Genomic DNA, 10889 nt, shown 5'->3' on the forward strand with positions numbered 1-10889 from the left:
CACAGGTGGAGGATGGGGCAGCTGCCTGCATGGGGAGGCCCAGCGGTTTCCTCACTCAGTCAGGCAGAGAAGGAGGTGTGGGGGGGGTGCCCTGTGTGGGTGGGTGTGGTGGGAAGTCGATGGACCCAGACTTGGCGCCTAGTCTCTGCTTGGCTCTCCACGGAACCTGAGCACGTACTTTTCCTCCTCTGGGTCCAGGTGTGCACTCTGATGGGGTTGGACTAGGTGATCTCTCAGGTCTTGTCTGTCTCTGATGGTCCTGTGTCCCCCAAGACCCCCCATCAGGGCCCACTCAGCCAGGCCGTCGTCATACCTATTCCCTGGGCCAGTCACGGTCTTTAATCAAAATAGTGTCATCATCAGGTATAGGGAGGGCGGGCTCCTGATTTTCTGGGCACAGCGTTAAGCTCTTTATGCCTGTTATCCCATTTGAGATTTGATCCATCCTAACGGGATAGAATCACAGATGCGCTGGGTCGGGAGGAGCTTCTAGGCTCTTGGGTATCTCTCCTCTCTTCCTTCTCGCCGTGCTAGATGGGGCAGCCAGTGGACCGTGAAAGGGGTTGTGTAAATGTGTGTGTGTGAGTGTATTGTGAGAGAGCGTATGAGGGCCCGTGAGTGAGAATGTGTGAGTGTGAGAGTGTGTGGAGGGAGAGGAGGAGAGGGAAGAAAGAAGAGAGAGAACAGGAAGGGAGAAGGAGAGGAATGGAGTGGAGAGGCAAGGGAAGGAGGGAGGGAGAGAGTGTTATTGGAGAAGAGAGAAGGATGTCAGAGAAAGAGGAAGAAGATAACTGGTGGATGAGAGGAAGGGAGAGAAGTCAAGAGTGGTGGCTGGGAGCGTGGGCTCCAGGTGTGAACTACCTGGGGTTCCCTCCTGGCCCTCCCAACTGCCCGTGTGGCTTCGGTACCTCACCTTTCTCACCTGTGTGATGGGGACACCGACAGAACCTGCCTTTTAGGGTGGTTGTGAAGATGGATGAAGATAAGGTATGAAGTGTCAGGCCTGGCACAGACATAGTCAGTTGTCCAATGAACGTTTGCGACATATAATGACTCATGAAAGGAATCTGGAAGCCCGTGGAGCTTCCTCTGGGAGTGCCATCTGTGCAGGTGCCGGATGCTTCCCCGTTCCTGCTGTCTCTGGGGTTGGTGATCAGCTGCAGGAGCTCAGGAGAGAGACGGCTGGAGCGTCTCTCTCTCGCTGTGTTGCCTGCCTTCCCTGAGCCTCAGCTGCCTCCTCTGCCATGGGCAGGCAGTCAGACACCTAGCTCAGACGGCTGAGAGGAGGAGGCAGGAGTAAACGCATCTGAAGCGACGAGACCAGCGCCCGGTGCCCGACGAGCACGGGGGACAGCAGTTCTCCCCACAGCAGAGCACACTGTTGCTGTGTCTCTCGGGCCCGCGGCTGCCTCGGCTGGCGTTTGTTAAAGTGCAGGCTGTGACTCATGACTAGGTGGTGAAGTCAGCACGGTGGCTGCAACCAGCACTTAAACAAGTGAGCCAGGAGGGAAGAGGAGCTGTCACCGCGCGCAGAATGCAGAAGGGCGGCCCGCTTGGTGAGATGACGGCTCGGCTCCGCTCGCCCGGACGGGAGTGCGCACTAGCCTCACCAACCTTGTGGCAGCGCAGTGCAGGAAGTTCCCCGCCTGCAGGGTTCGGTCTGAGCTGTTTCAGACGCTGACCTCGACGACCTCCGGCAGGAATGTCTCTCACAACGATTTCGCTAGAAGGGGCTTCAGGGCTGGGACCGTGGACAGGAGCACTCGGCCCTGGACAGCATTATGCGAGGCAGGTGGCGTTTCAGAGAGGGTCCTGGGCTGGGGTAAGGCATTTTCCCTCTCTGGGCCTCGGTTTTCCCTCGTCTGTAAAATGGGCCTCGGTTTTCCCTCATCTGTAAAATGGGAGGTTGGGGCTGTAGCTCCAGCCTTTCCGGAGCTGGGAGGACCTGTGGCCCTTCCAAAGTCTAGCAGAAGGAGGAGGTGGTGGACTTCCCTTGTGTGTTCCCCTGAGGCAGCTGGGGAGCCCTAGCAAAGTACCATCCCAGCCCTTGGTTTGTTGTATGTACCCTTAGAGCCCCTCAGGGGATCAGTATTCATCCAGGCTCAGGGAAGCTGTGTAACTTGCCCAAGGCCACAGAGCAGAGCTCACTTTGAACTCAGTCCTTTCACTGTAAATCCCAAGCTCAGATCTTGCTACTTGGTATCTTCCCTCCGACAATTGCTTAGGTACGTAGGAAACCCCTTGGTCCCTGGTGGGACCAACAGAGGGAGATGGAGAAGGGGGAGCAGAGAGGAGGAAGGTTCTCTGAGGCTGGGAAGGGTGGATTTGGCTCAACTAGAGACCCAGCACCCACCTCCATCCTCATTTTGGGAAGATGATAATCCTGCCAGGCCGCCCTAGGGAGGGCAGGTTCTCATTTATTCACTCAGCAAACGTCTCCTGGGCCTGACTCAGGACAGGCACTGTGCTGAGTATAGTGGGAAGTGGGGAGAACTCTCTATTTGCAGCCACCCAGAGGAGTAGCTATTCATGGTCCAGAGAGGGAGAAGAATCCATCACAGAAATCATGACATGCGGGTCGGAAAACACAGTGGTCACCTCCCTGCAACCCATCCTTCTCCGACATTCCTGGCCTCAGTCAAGGGCAGCACTGCTCCCTGTCTCCCAAGTCAGGACTCCTAGATGTCTGTGAGTCCGTCTTTTCTCTCACCTCTCTCCATCCAGCCTGTCTTAAATCCTGGTGGCGCTGCCTTCAAATACATCCGCAATCAGACCCCTTCTCAGCCCTTTCCCCACCCTGGAATTTCTAGCCTGGATTATGACCATCGTCTCCTCCTGGCCTCCCTGCTCCTGCTCAGACCCCATAGTCACTTCTGCAGCAGAAGTAGAGGGATGCTTTTAGCGTAGATGGTCGTCCCCACCTCTCCCCTGCTCAGGACCCATCGAAGTCCCATCTCAGATTAAAGCTGAGGCCTACAGGTCCTGGCCTCCCATCTGCCTGCTTATGCCCTCTTAACCACGTGGCTTCCTGGCTGTCCCTGGGCATGCCAGCCTCAGACACTTTGCACTGGCTGTTCCCTCTGCGTGGCATGCTCTTCCCAGGATACTGTAGAACCAGATGTGCCCCGCCACCCTCCTCCTCTAGGTCTGCGTCCCAGCGAGGACCTTTCTGACCACCTACTGCAATCTGAAGCCCTCCTCTTGGCGTGCCCTCTCTCCCTTCCCTGCTCAATCTGTATCCTTTGCATTTTCCACAGTGCAGCATACGCCAGTCATCGCTGATGCCTACTGACGGCTTACTGTGATCTTGGTCGGTGCGAAGAGCTGTCTTATACTGAATCGCGTAAGCCTCATTACAGCCCTAGGAAGTATCGATGACCACTGTCCCCATCGTGAGGAATCCAAGGCCCAAGGCGGTTAACCAAGAAGTGGCACAGTCAGATTTGAATTCAGGCAGTATGTACTAAAGCCCCACACTTACACACATTCAGGCCTCCGTCCATTCCAGAAGCATGTGACCCCGTGCCAGGCTCTGTGCTGGTCACTGGGGAGTCAGAGTTGGTTCAGAACAGACCCTGCCCCTAAGGAGAGTAGGGTCTGGTGGACTGTGTTCCCTGACTTGGGGAACAGCGGGAGCTCCAGCCCCCTTTCTGGAGCCCACCCTGTCTGCCCCTCTGCCCCTCCAAGTCTTGGGCCAGCTGAATGTGAACGGTCAGAGCCCGAGATGCTGGTCTGGGCACACAGGGCTCTGTTGGCCCTCCTTGATGAGCCCCTCCCACCTTCTTGGATTCTCCCCATCCCTGAGACCCCTGTCCCTCCTCACAGTCATCTGCCGTCCTCTGGACACCCAGCAGTGTCCTGTCTCTGCCCACCTGCAGTCACCTGGCCACCCCTGGTCCTATCAGCTCTGCCTCCCAAAGAACATCTTACTTCTCGCCGCCACAACTACAACTGGTCCAACCGCCGTCGCCTCTCTCCGGGACGACCGCGACAGCCCCCAGCTGGCCTGCCCACCTTCATCATTATCCTTTTATGATCCCCAGCCTCTGCTACAGCAGCCAGAAGGGACCTTCCAAATCAATGCCCCAGCCGATGGTTCCCCTCACATTGTAATGAGATCCGCTTTCCTCCAGACGGGAGCAGGCTCCTCTGCTGTCTCTCCGACCTCATGCCGGAGGAGGCCGTCCACGCATGCACTGGGCTCGGATCCACAAACACACCGCCTCGCTCCTGCCTTAGTACGGCTTCTGCTCTTGCCATTCTCTCCTCAGTCACCTGCTTCCGCGAATTCCTCTTAGCTAATTCCTTTTCGTAGAGAAGCTGTCCTGACCACCTATGTGGATAACATCCCTCTCTGCCCTCGCCCACCCCCTCGCCCTCCACTCTCCCCCGCTTCACTGGGTTCTGACACTGTCCATGGGATATTTGTGCGCTTGTTGATTTCTTGTTGCCTCCACTGGAATGTCACCTTCACAAAAACCCCAACTTTCTTTGAATCCCCTACACCAATAGCGCTCTGCACATAGTGAATGCTTAGTGAATGTCTCATGAGCAAGTGAATAAATGAATGCTTCCAAAGTCCAGGTCTCCGCTTTGGTGCCACCTTGTCTAGTGGCCTCTTCTGGACTGACTTCCTCCATTCTGGGTTAGGGGCCAGGCTTCCTTGTCCCCCACATTTCCTTCTGTCCCTGCCTGTGTCATGGCATGCCCCTTATGTTCATGAGTCTGTCTCCAGACAGCGAGCCCTCGGGGACAGGGGCTGCTTCCCTGCCTGCCTCTAACAGCCTCCCACGTGGCAGGTGCACCGTGCAGATAGGTGTAACAGACCTGAACTGGAGGCCCACGCAGATTCCACCCTCTCTGGTGCAGCTTCCTCCAACACTCTGGGACCCAGCTGTGCCCACCTCTAGGCACAGTCCCGCCCACCTCCCTGGGCAGAAGCCCTGCCTACCTCAGTGGGGCTGAGGGTCCTTCTAGAAAGATGATCCCTGTCTTCTAGTGTCTCTAGCCAACCAGGTTAAAGCTTAATAGAGTGGCAGGAGCTCACATCTTCCAGCTTTAAAAAATTGCCTTTATTGCCCAGGCTTAGCATACTGTAGATCAGGGGGCAGCAAACAGCCTGCTACCTATTTTTGTAAATAGAGTTAAGTTTCACTGGAGCACAGCCATACTCCTTTGCTTCCATATTGTCTGTGCTGCTTTTGTGCTACGAGGTCAGAGCTGAGTAGCTGGGACAGAGACTGTATTGCCTACAAAGCCTAAAATACTTATTACCTGTCCCTCTATAGAAAAAGTTTGCTGACCCCCTGTTACAGATGCTCACAATAATTGTTGGATTAAGTCAACTCAGATCAGACCCTCAGATCCTGCACTGTTGACACACATTCAAGTCTTTTTGTCCAGGAACACTAAAATGAACCAAACACTCTAAGCTCTTCTCTCTTTAAGGAAGTACAGGTATAGAGTAAATAGGAATAGCCACCAAAGAATCCTATAATTTTCCTTTATTAAACAACGTCGATTGAGCATCTACTGTATTCCAGGAGCTGTGCCTAGAACCGATTCCTGCCCCAAGCACCTGGCATCCCGCTGATAAAGTATCACACCCTCACTGTACTCGACCAGTGTGGCTCTGGACATGGGCTCAGCTTTGCCCCCACGCTTTCCACCTCTACATTTCTGCGGTGCGGGTGTCCCAGATCCAGCTGTTTCTCTGAGGGCCCTCCCTACCAGGCCATGCGCCATGTGGTCTTCCTGGGGCCACAGACTGCGTCTCATTCATTCATCTTGATCGCCTCAGCCCCGAGCTCAGGTCTGCCACACTGAAGGTGCTCAGTCTGCTTATATGCCATGCCAGGCTCGTTCGAGAGCCCCAACATGGTAACGGAACACAACCAAAAGGCTCTTTGGGAATTCATTTCGGAGCAGCATCTTGCAGGAATTCATAAAAGGAAATGATGAGCGTCGTAAGATATTTTTCCCCATTTAGAAAGAAATTTATAATTTGCATCGCGTTCCCTTCCTCTCTCTTCCCAGCTGCCTGGCTTACTTCATGTTCCATGGGCTTTTCAATGAAACCTAGATTCCAGGCTGATCAGGGACTGGGTTTGATGTGAAAGAGACGGCGGGTGATACACATAATAAAATGCCTCCTACATTTTTCATAAAAGTGATCGAGGTAACCACTGTGCTGTGGGAAAGGGGAGGGAGGCAGAAGCGGGGTGCCCCCGGGAGGGGAGCAGGCCTCCCCGGGAAGAGCATGCCTGAGAGCCTCGAGATGAGCCTTCGACCACTTCTGCTAGGGGTGGCTTTGCTGTCCCAGGTGTCAAGGACCCTTGGTCTCTCTCTCGGAAATCTCTTTCTCAGGAAACATTTTACCTTGTTAGTTTTTGTCGATTCTTGAGAAATTTTCTTTGGGACTCAGAGTGCTTTCTCTTGATAATATGTCTCAGGTGGGTTTAAGATCGCAGCTGTTACATCAGGATTTAACTTTGACTTGTGGAGGAAGAAAAAAAATCTCATTTATTTTTTTAGTAGAAGTTCTAATCTGGCACTGCCTGATGGGTTTTTTCATTCAGTTATTCAAGAAATATCGACTGAGTGTTTATTGTGTGCAGGGCACGGGGCTGAGAATGTAATGGTGAACGAGAAAGGCAGATTTCCTGGCCAGGCAGTGTTGGCAGGACTGTGAGGGAGATGGTTGCTCAAATAGACAAGGACCCCATAGCACGATACAGGTTCTGTGCTCTGGGAATCCATTCAGGGGCCTGGAGGACTTCCTAGAGGAGGTGATGTTTCAGCTGAGATCTGGAGGATGACTAGGAGTTTGCCAGCCAAAGAAGGGAGGGAAAAGTGTTACACGCAGAGGGAACAGCATACATGAAGATTTGGTCTCTGGACGGAAGGAATGGAGGGAGGTTTTGCTTTTTCCTGCCCTCTGCTGAGAAGGGACTTCTCGATAGTCCTGGTCTTTAGAGCTCTGAAGGTTGGAAGGCAGGACCCAGCAAAGGAAGGACCCAAGAAGAAAATAAAAAAAATTGCATGTACTTACGGAGGAAATATTCTGCTGTGTCAGCTTCATAATCTGCATCCTCTGGGAAGTGATCGATTTGCTTGCAGAGACCTTTGAAGTTCCCTGGAAAACGGGAGAAAGGACACATGAGACATCATAGTTCCCAGGGGCTTAGTGCACACTCTTCCGAAGCTGGCTCAGCTCTGTCCTTTGCCCCTGAAGAAAGGTATCACTTTGTCTGTTTGGACATCCCCCTGGTAAATCAACACCTCCCCATCCCGCCCCCGTGGCAATGCGGTGAGGATCTAAGGCCTAAGACTTCAAAACCCAGCCTTCCTTCCCTGCACCCAGGCTTCTGAGGATTAGCTGGGGCTTTGCAGGCACCAGAGATTTGATTCGGGACGCTGGAGACCGCCACCTAGGAGGCTGATGAACCATGTGGGTACACCCGCCTCTGTGTCCCAGCTTGGCTGGGAGTCACCCTGCGTTTTATGTGAGAGAAAGTAGATCACTTTCCAAAGAAGGCAGACCCCAGACTGATCCTGACAAACATTCCCGCAGCAGTGGCTTGAAATTCACTGCACCCGGCCCCCAATAGCTGTGAAAGCCTGCGGCGTGAGCCCGCATAGGGCCGTGCCCTCTGCTAGACTTTTGAACTACCACTCATTTTGCCTCTTCCACAGGCCCAGGAGAGGGTATTTTCATCTCCATTCTACAGATGAAGAAACTGGGTCTCAGGGAGGCCAAATGACTGAAGAAGTACTCAGGGAATGATGGAATCGGGGCTTTTGACTCTGATTTGCTCGGCAGGAAGGTGAGAAATGGCTCAGGCAACACAGTCTTTATAAAGACAGATGCACAGAATAGAATTTAAATCATGTCCGCCTCATGACAGAAGGGACTTTTATCTGTTTCATTCACTGTGGTCCTAGTGCCAGCCTAAGTTCAGCAATGTTGGCTAAATTTCCCTGAATGAATGAATAATCAGTCGGACCTGTGCTGGGAGATACGACGCAGAGGGTAGAAGGCAGGTTTGAGAGTTGGACAGCCTGGGTCCAGCTCAGCCTCACTGAGATACCTCAGTTTCCTCATCTGAAAGTGGAGATCCTAGGAATCCTGCCTTTGTAGATTGTCACGGGGATTAAACGAGCTGACACATATAAAGTGCTCAGAGCAGTGCCTGGCACATTAGTGGATGTGCTTGGGGGCATTGCTGCGAGAGAGAAATGGACCTTGACTATATTCAGCCACTGACATTTGGGATTTTTCTGTGACAGTAGCTAATATAACCTAATTAATACAGTCCTCAATACATGTTAGCAATTTATTTTCCTATAAGGTCCTGAGCCTCCCTGTCCCCCAAAGTAAGTTTTATCATGTATTCTAGATATTATTTAGGAATTTTAAGATGTTATTACATAGACTTGTATATGTTACATATACCTGCATATGTAAGATATAAGCATACTTCTATAAAGTTAAGTATTTTAGGTATTTCTAGTTACTATTATATGCTACATATTACAGAAAAATGGTTGAACCCCCTGCCCATCCCCACCCCCGAATGTCTCTGTACCAAATTCACTTCCTTTCCAGACTTCTGCAAGATTAATACCCAGAGCATGTGGGGACTTCTGGTAATCCTGCAGAAGCTCTGTGGAGTCCCCAGAGCACAGAGTTTCACCAGAGATGCCCCCATGGGGCAGGTCTCTTTTCTGGTGCCCTGGGCAATCTCTCTTCCTGCTCACCGCCCATCTCGTTGTCCCCCCGCTGCTCTGTCATTCCGAGGACACCTCTCCTCGGCCTTCACGCACCTTGGTCCATTAGAAGGAGGCCTCAGCCTCCTCCTAGTAGCTCATCCCCTTTCCCAACCACACACCCCTCTCTCCTGGGAAGTGTCTTAGTTCTCGCTGTTAAGAGGCTATGATATTCTCCCTGTTGTTAAAATTACAAATCACTTTGAAAAGCACTTTCATTTTCTCTCAGTTCAATCTGACAAATGTTTCGCCAGTGCCAGCTCAGTGCCAGGCATCTTTTTAAGGAGTTCTGCAGGAGGTGAGGTGTGAGGAGTGGTCCTGATGTGCCCCAGGGCTCCTAACAAATCGGGGACAGTGCCAAACCCCAAATTGAGGGCTCGCAGGTGGAGCCGCCACATCACTCTCCTGAGGGCCGCATGCCCATGTGGCCCGGCTGCCCCTCTCTGCACAAACCTGTCTCAGCCATCCCTGGGCTGGCCGTTGGCTCCTAGTGCAGTGCCTGGCACAGAAGGGCAAAGAGAGGCTTGTTATGAGGCTGCGTGAAATAATTAGCTGCCCAGGCCTCCTGTGAGGTCCAGACCTGGGCTTGTGTACCTGTTTGATGTCCCCCGGTAGATGTTTTAAAGGCACTATATGTTCAACAGGTCTAGACCTGAACTCATGATCTTTCCATCAAGCCTGGTCTTCGGAGGCACCGACTAGCTCAGGGAGGGCCTCTGCATTGCTCCCTGGTGCAAGCGTGAGCCCACTCATTATCACGGACATCGCTCCTCCTGCTCACTGCAGGTTCCATCCATCATGACATCCTGCTGTATTAGCTCCTCCCTCTCTCTCAAACTCGTCAGTTTCTCTCCATCAGCCATTGCCAGGCCCCCATCCTTGCTTCCCTGGTGGACTGCAGTAGCTTTTCCACTGGTCATTTTGCACTCACTCTTATCCTATACAGAGTTATCATAATGATCCTTCGAAAATGCAAATCTGATCAAACCACCTCCAGCTTAAAACACTCAACAGCTTCTCAGTGCTTTTAATAGGGCCTGACCTCAACCTCTTTCTGGCCTCGCCTCTCACCCGCTTCCCTCTCTGTGCACCTGCCAGCTTGGCCTTCCTTTCTGCATGCTCCTTCCTACCACAGGATCTTTGCACATGCTGGTCAGGCTGCCTGAGTCCCCACCCCACCACAGCCTTTATCATCTCCTTTCCTCTGCCTCCCTCTGCCTCCCTTTACTCTGCTAGTGGGGTGTCTACTACTCTGTGTTGGGGGGAGATGTTAAGGCATGATGCTGGTGGGAACATTCCAGCAGAGAGGGAGGAATTGATGACTCAGAGAGAGGAGCAGTGTGAGAGAGGATGAGGTCCAGGACACAAGAACGAGGGTGGCCTTAGAGGTGGATGATGGTGTGTCCACTGCATCAGAAGGGAAGGACACACCTGTGGGTGCAGGTGCAGGGGATGAGTAGACATGGTGGGGGCTTGTGACACTCCTCTTCTGGTTGATTCTGTTTTCTTGATAAAATGAGAAGCAGGATCATCCACGGAGAATGAGGAAGGGGAGGCAGGGTTGGAGATTCGAAGAAGGAGTAAGGGAGTCAGATTATTTTCCATGAGGATGGGAGGTAGCATGGCCTAGGCTCCAGACATGAAGTATGTGTGTCGGTGGCTTCAAGGTCCCTCTTGAGATTCCATGGGTTTCTCTGGCCACATGTAGGGTGTCACTACAGTTTATCTACCTGGAGGGTTGCCTTTAACCAGGACAGGTGTCTGTGAGATGGGTGCAAGAAGGGGAGTGGGAAATGGCAGTGATAATGAAGATGGACCACACTCCAAGCTGAGTAAGGAGGGCGGTGACAAGGTGGCGCATCAGTGCATGGGAAGCCTGGGGTGGGGGTCGGGGAATCGTTGGTTGGGGGCTCAGAGGAGTGAGCCGGGAGGGTGGGGCATAGGAGTCAGAGTGGATGCAAAAGACTGAGATTGTGGAGCGTGGTCATTGGTAATGTCAGGGTCAAGGGTAAGCCCATGAACTGGATGGCTCAGGTTGCAAGGAGGTAGGGATGGCATTGAAAGTATTCAGCAGCTGGGAAGCTCATACGGATTAATATAGCAGACAAAACTAAATGTTC

At 52.7% G+C, this 10889-nt stretch overlaps 1 protein-coding gene and 1 long non-coding RNA gene across 2 annotated transcripts in view; one reads left to right on the forward strand and one right to left on the reverse strand.

Annotated features, from left to right (window-relative positions):
* LOC111735990 overlaps positions 1–3318 on the forward strand; it is a 41464-nt gene extending 38146 nt beyond the window's left edge. Inside the window, exon 5 of the long non-coding RNA XR_002779056.1 lies at positions 3258–3318. This is a non-coding gene — a long non-coding RNA (uncharacterized LOC111735990). The remainder of the gene's footprint in view (positions 1–3257) is intronic.
* CACNG2 (calcium voltage-gated channel auxiliary subunit gamma 2) overlaps positions 1–10889 on the reverse strand; it is a 106440-nt gene that overhangs the window by 6212 nt on the left and 89339 nt on the right. Inside the window, exon 2 of the mRNA XM_011387374.1 lies at positions 7052–7135. Coding sequence (XP_011385676.1) covers positions 7052–7135 — 84 coding nt within the window. The remainder of the gene's footprint in view (positions 1–7051; positions 7136–10889) is intronic.

The sequence above is a fragment of the Pteropus vampyrus genome, unplaced genomic scaffold, assembly GCF_000151845.1.
Source record: "Pteropus vampyrus isolate Shadow unplaced genomic scaffold, Pvam_2.0 Scaffold16, whole genome shotgun sequence".
Lineage (NCBI taxonomy): Eukaryota > Metazoa > Chordata > Mammalia > Chiroptera > Pteropodidae > Pteropus > Pteropus vampyrus.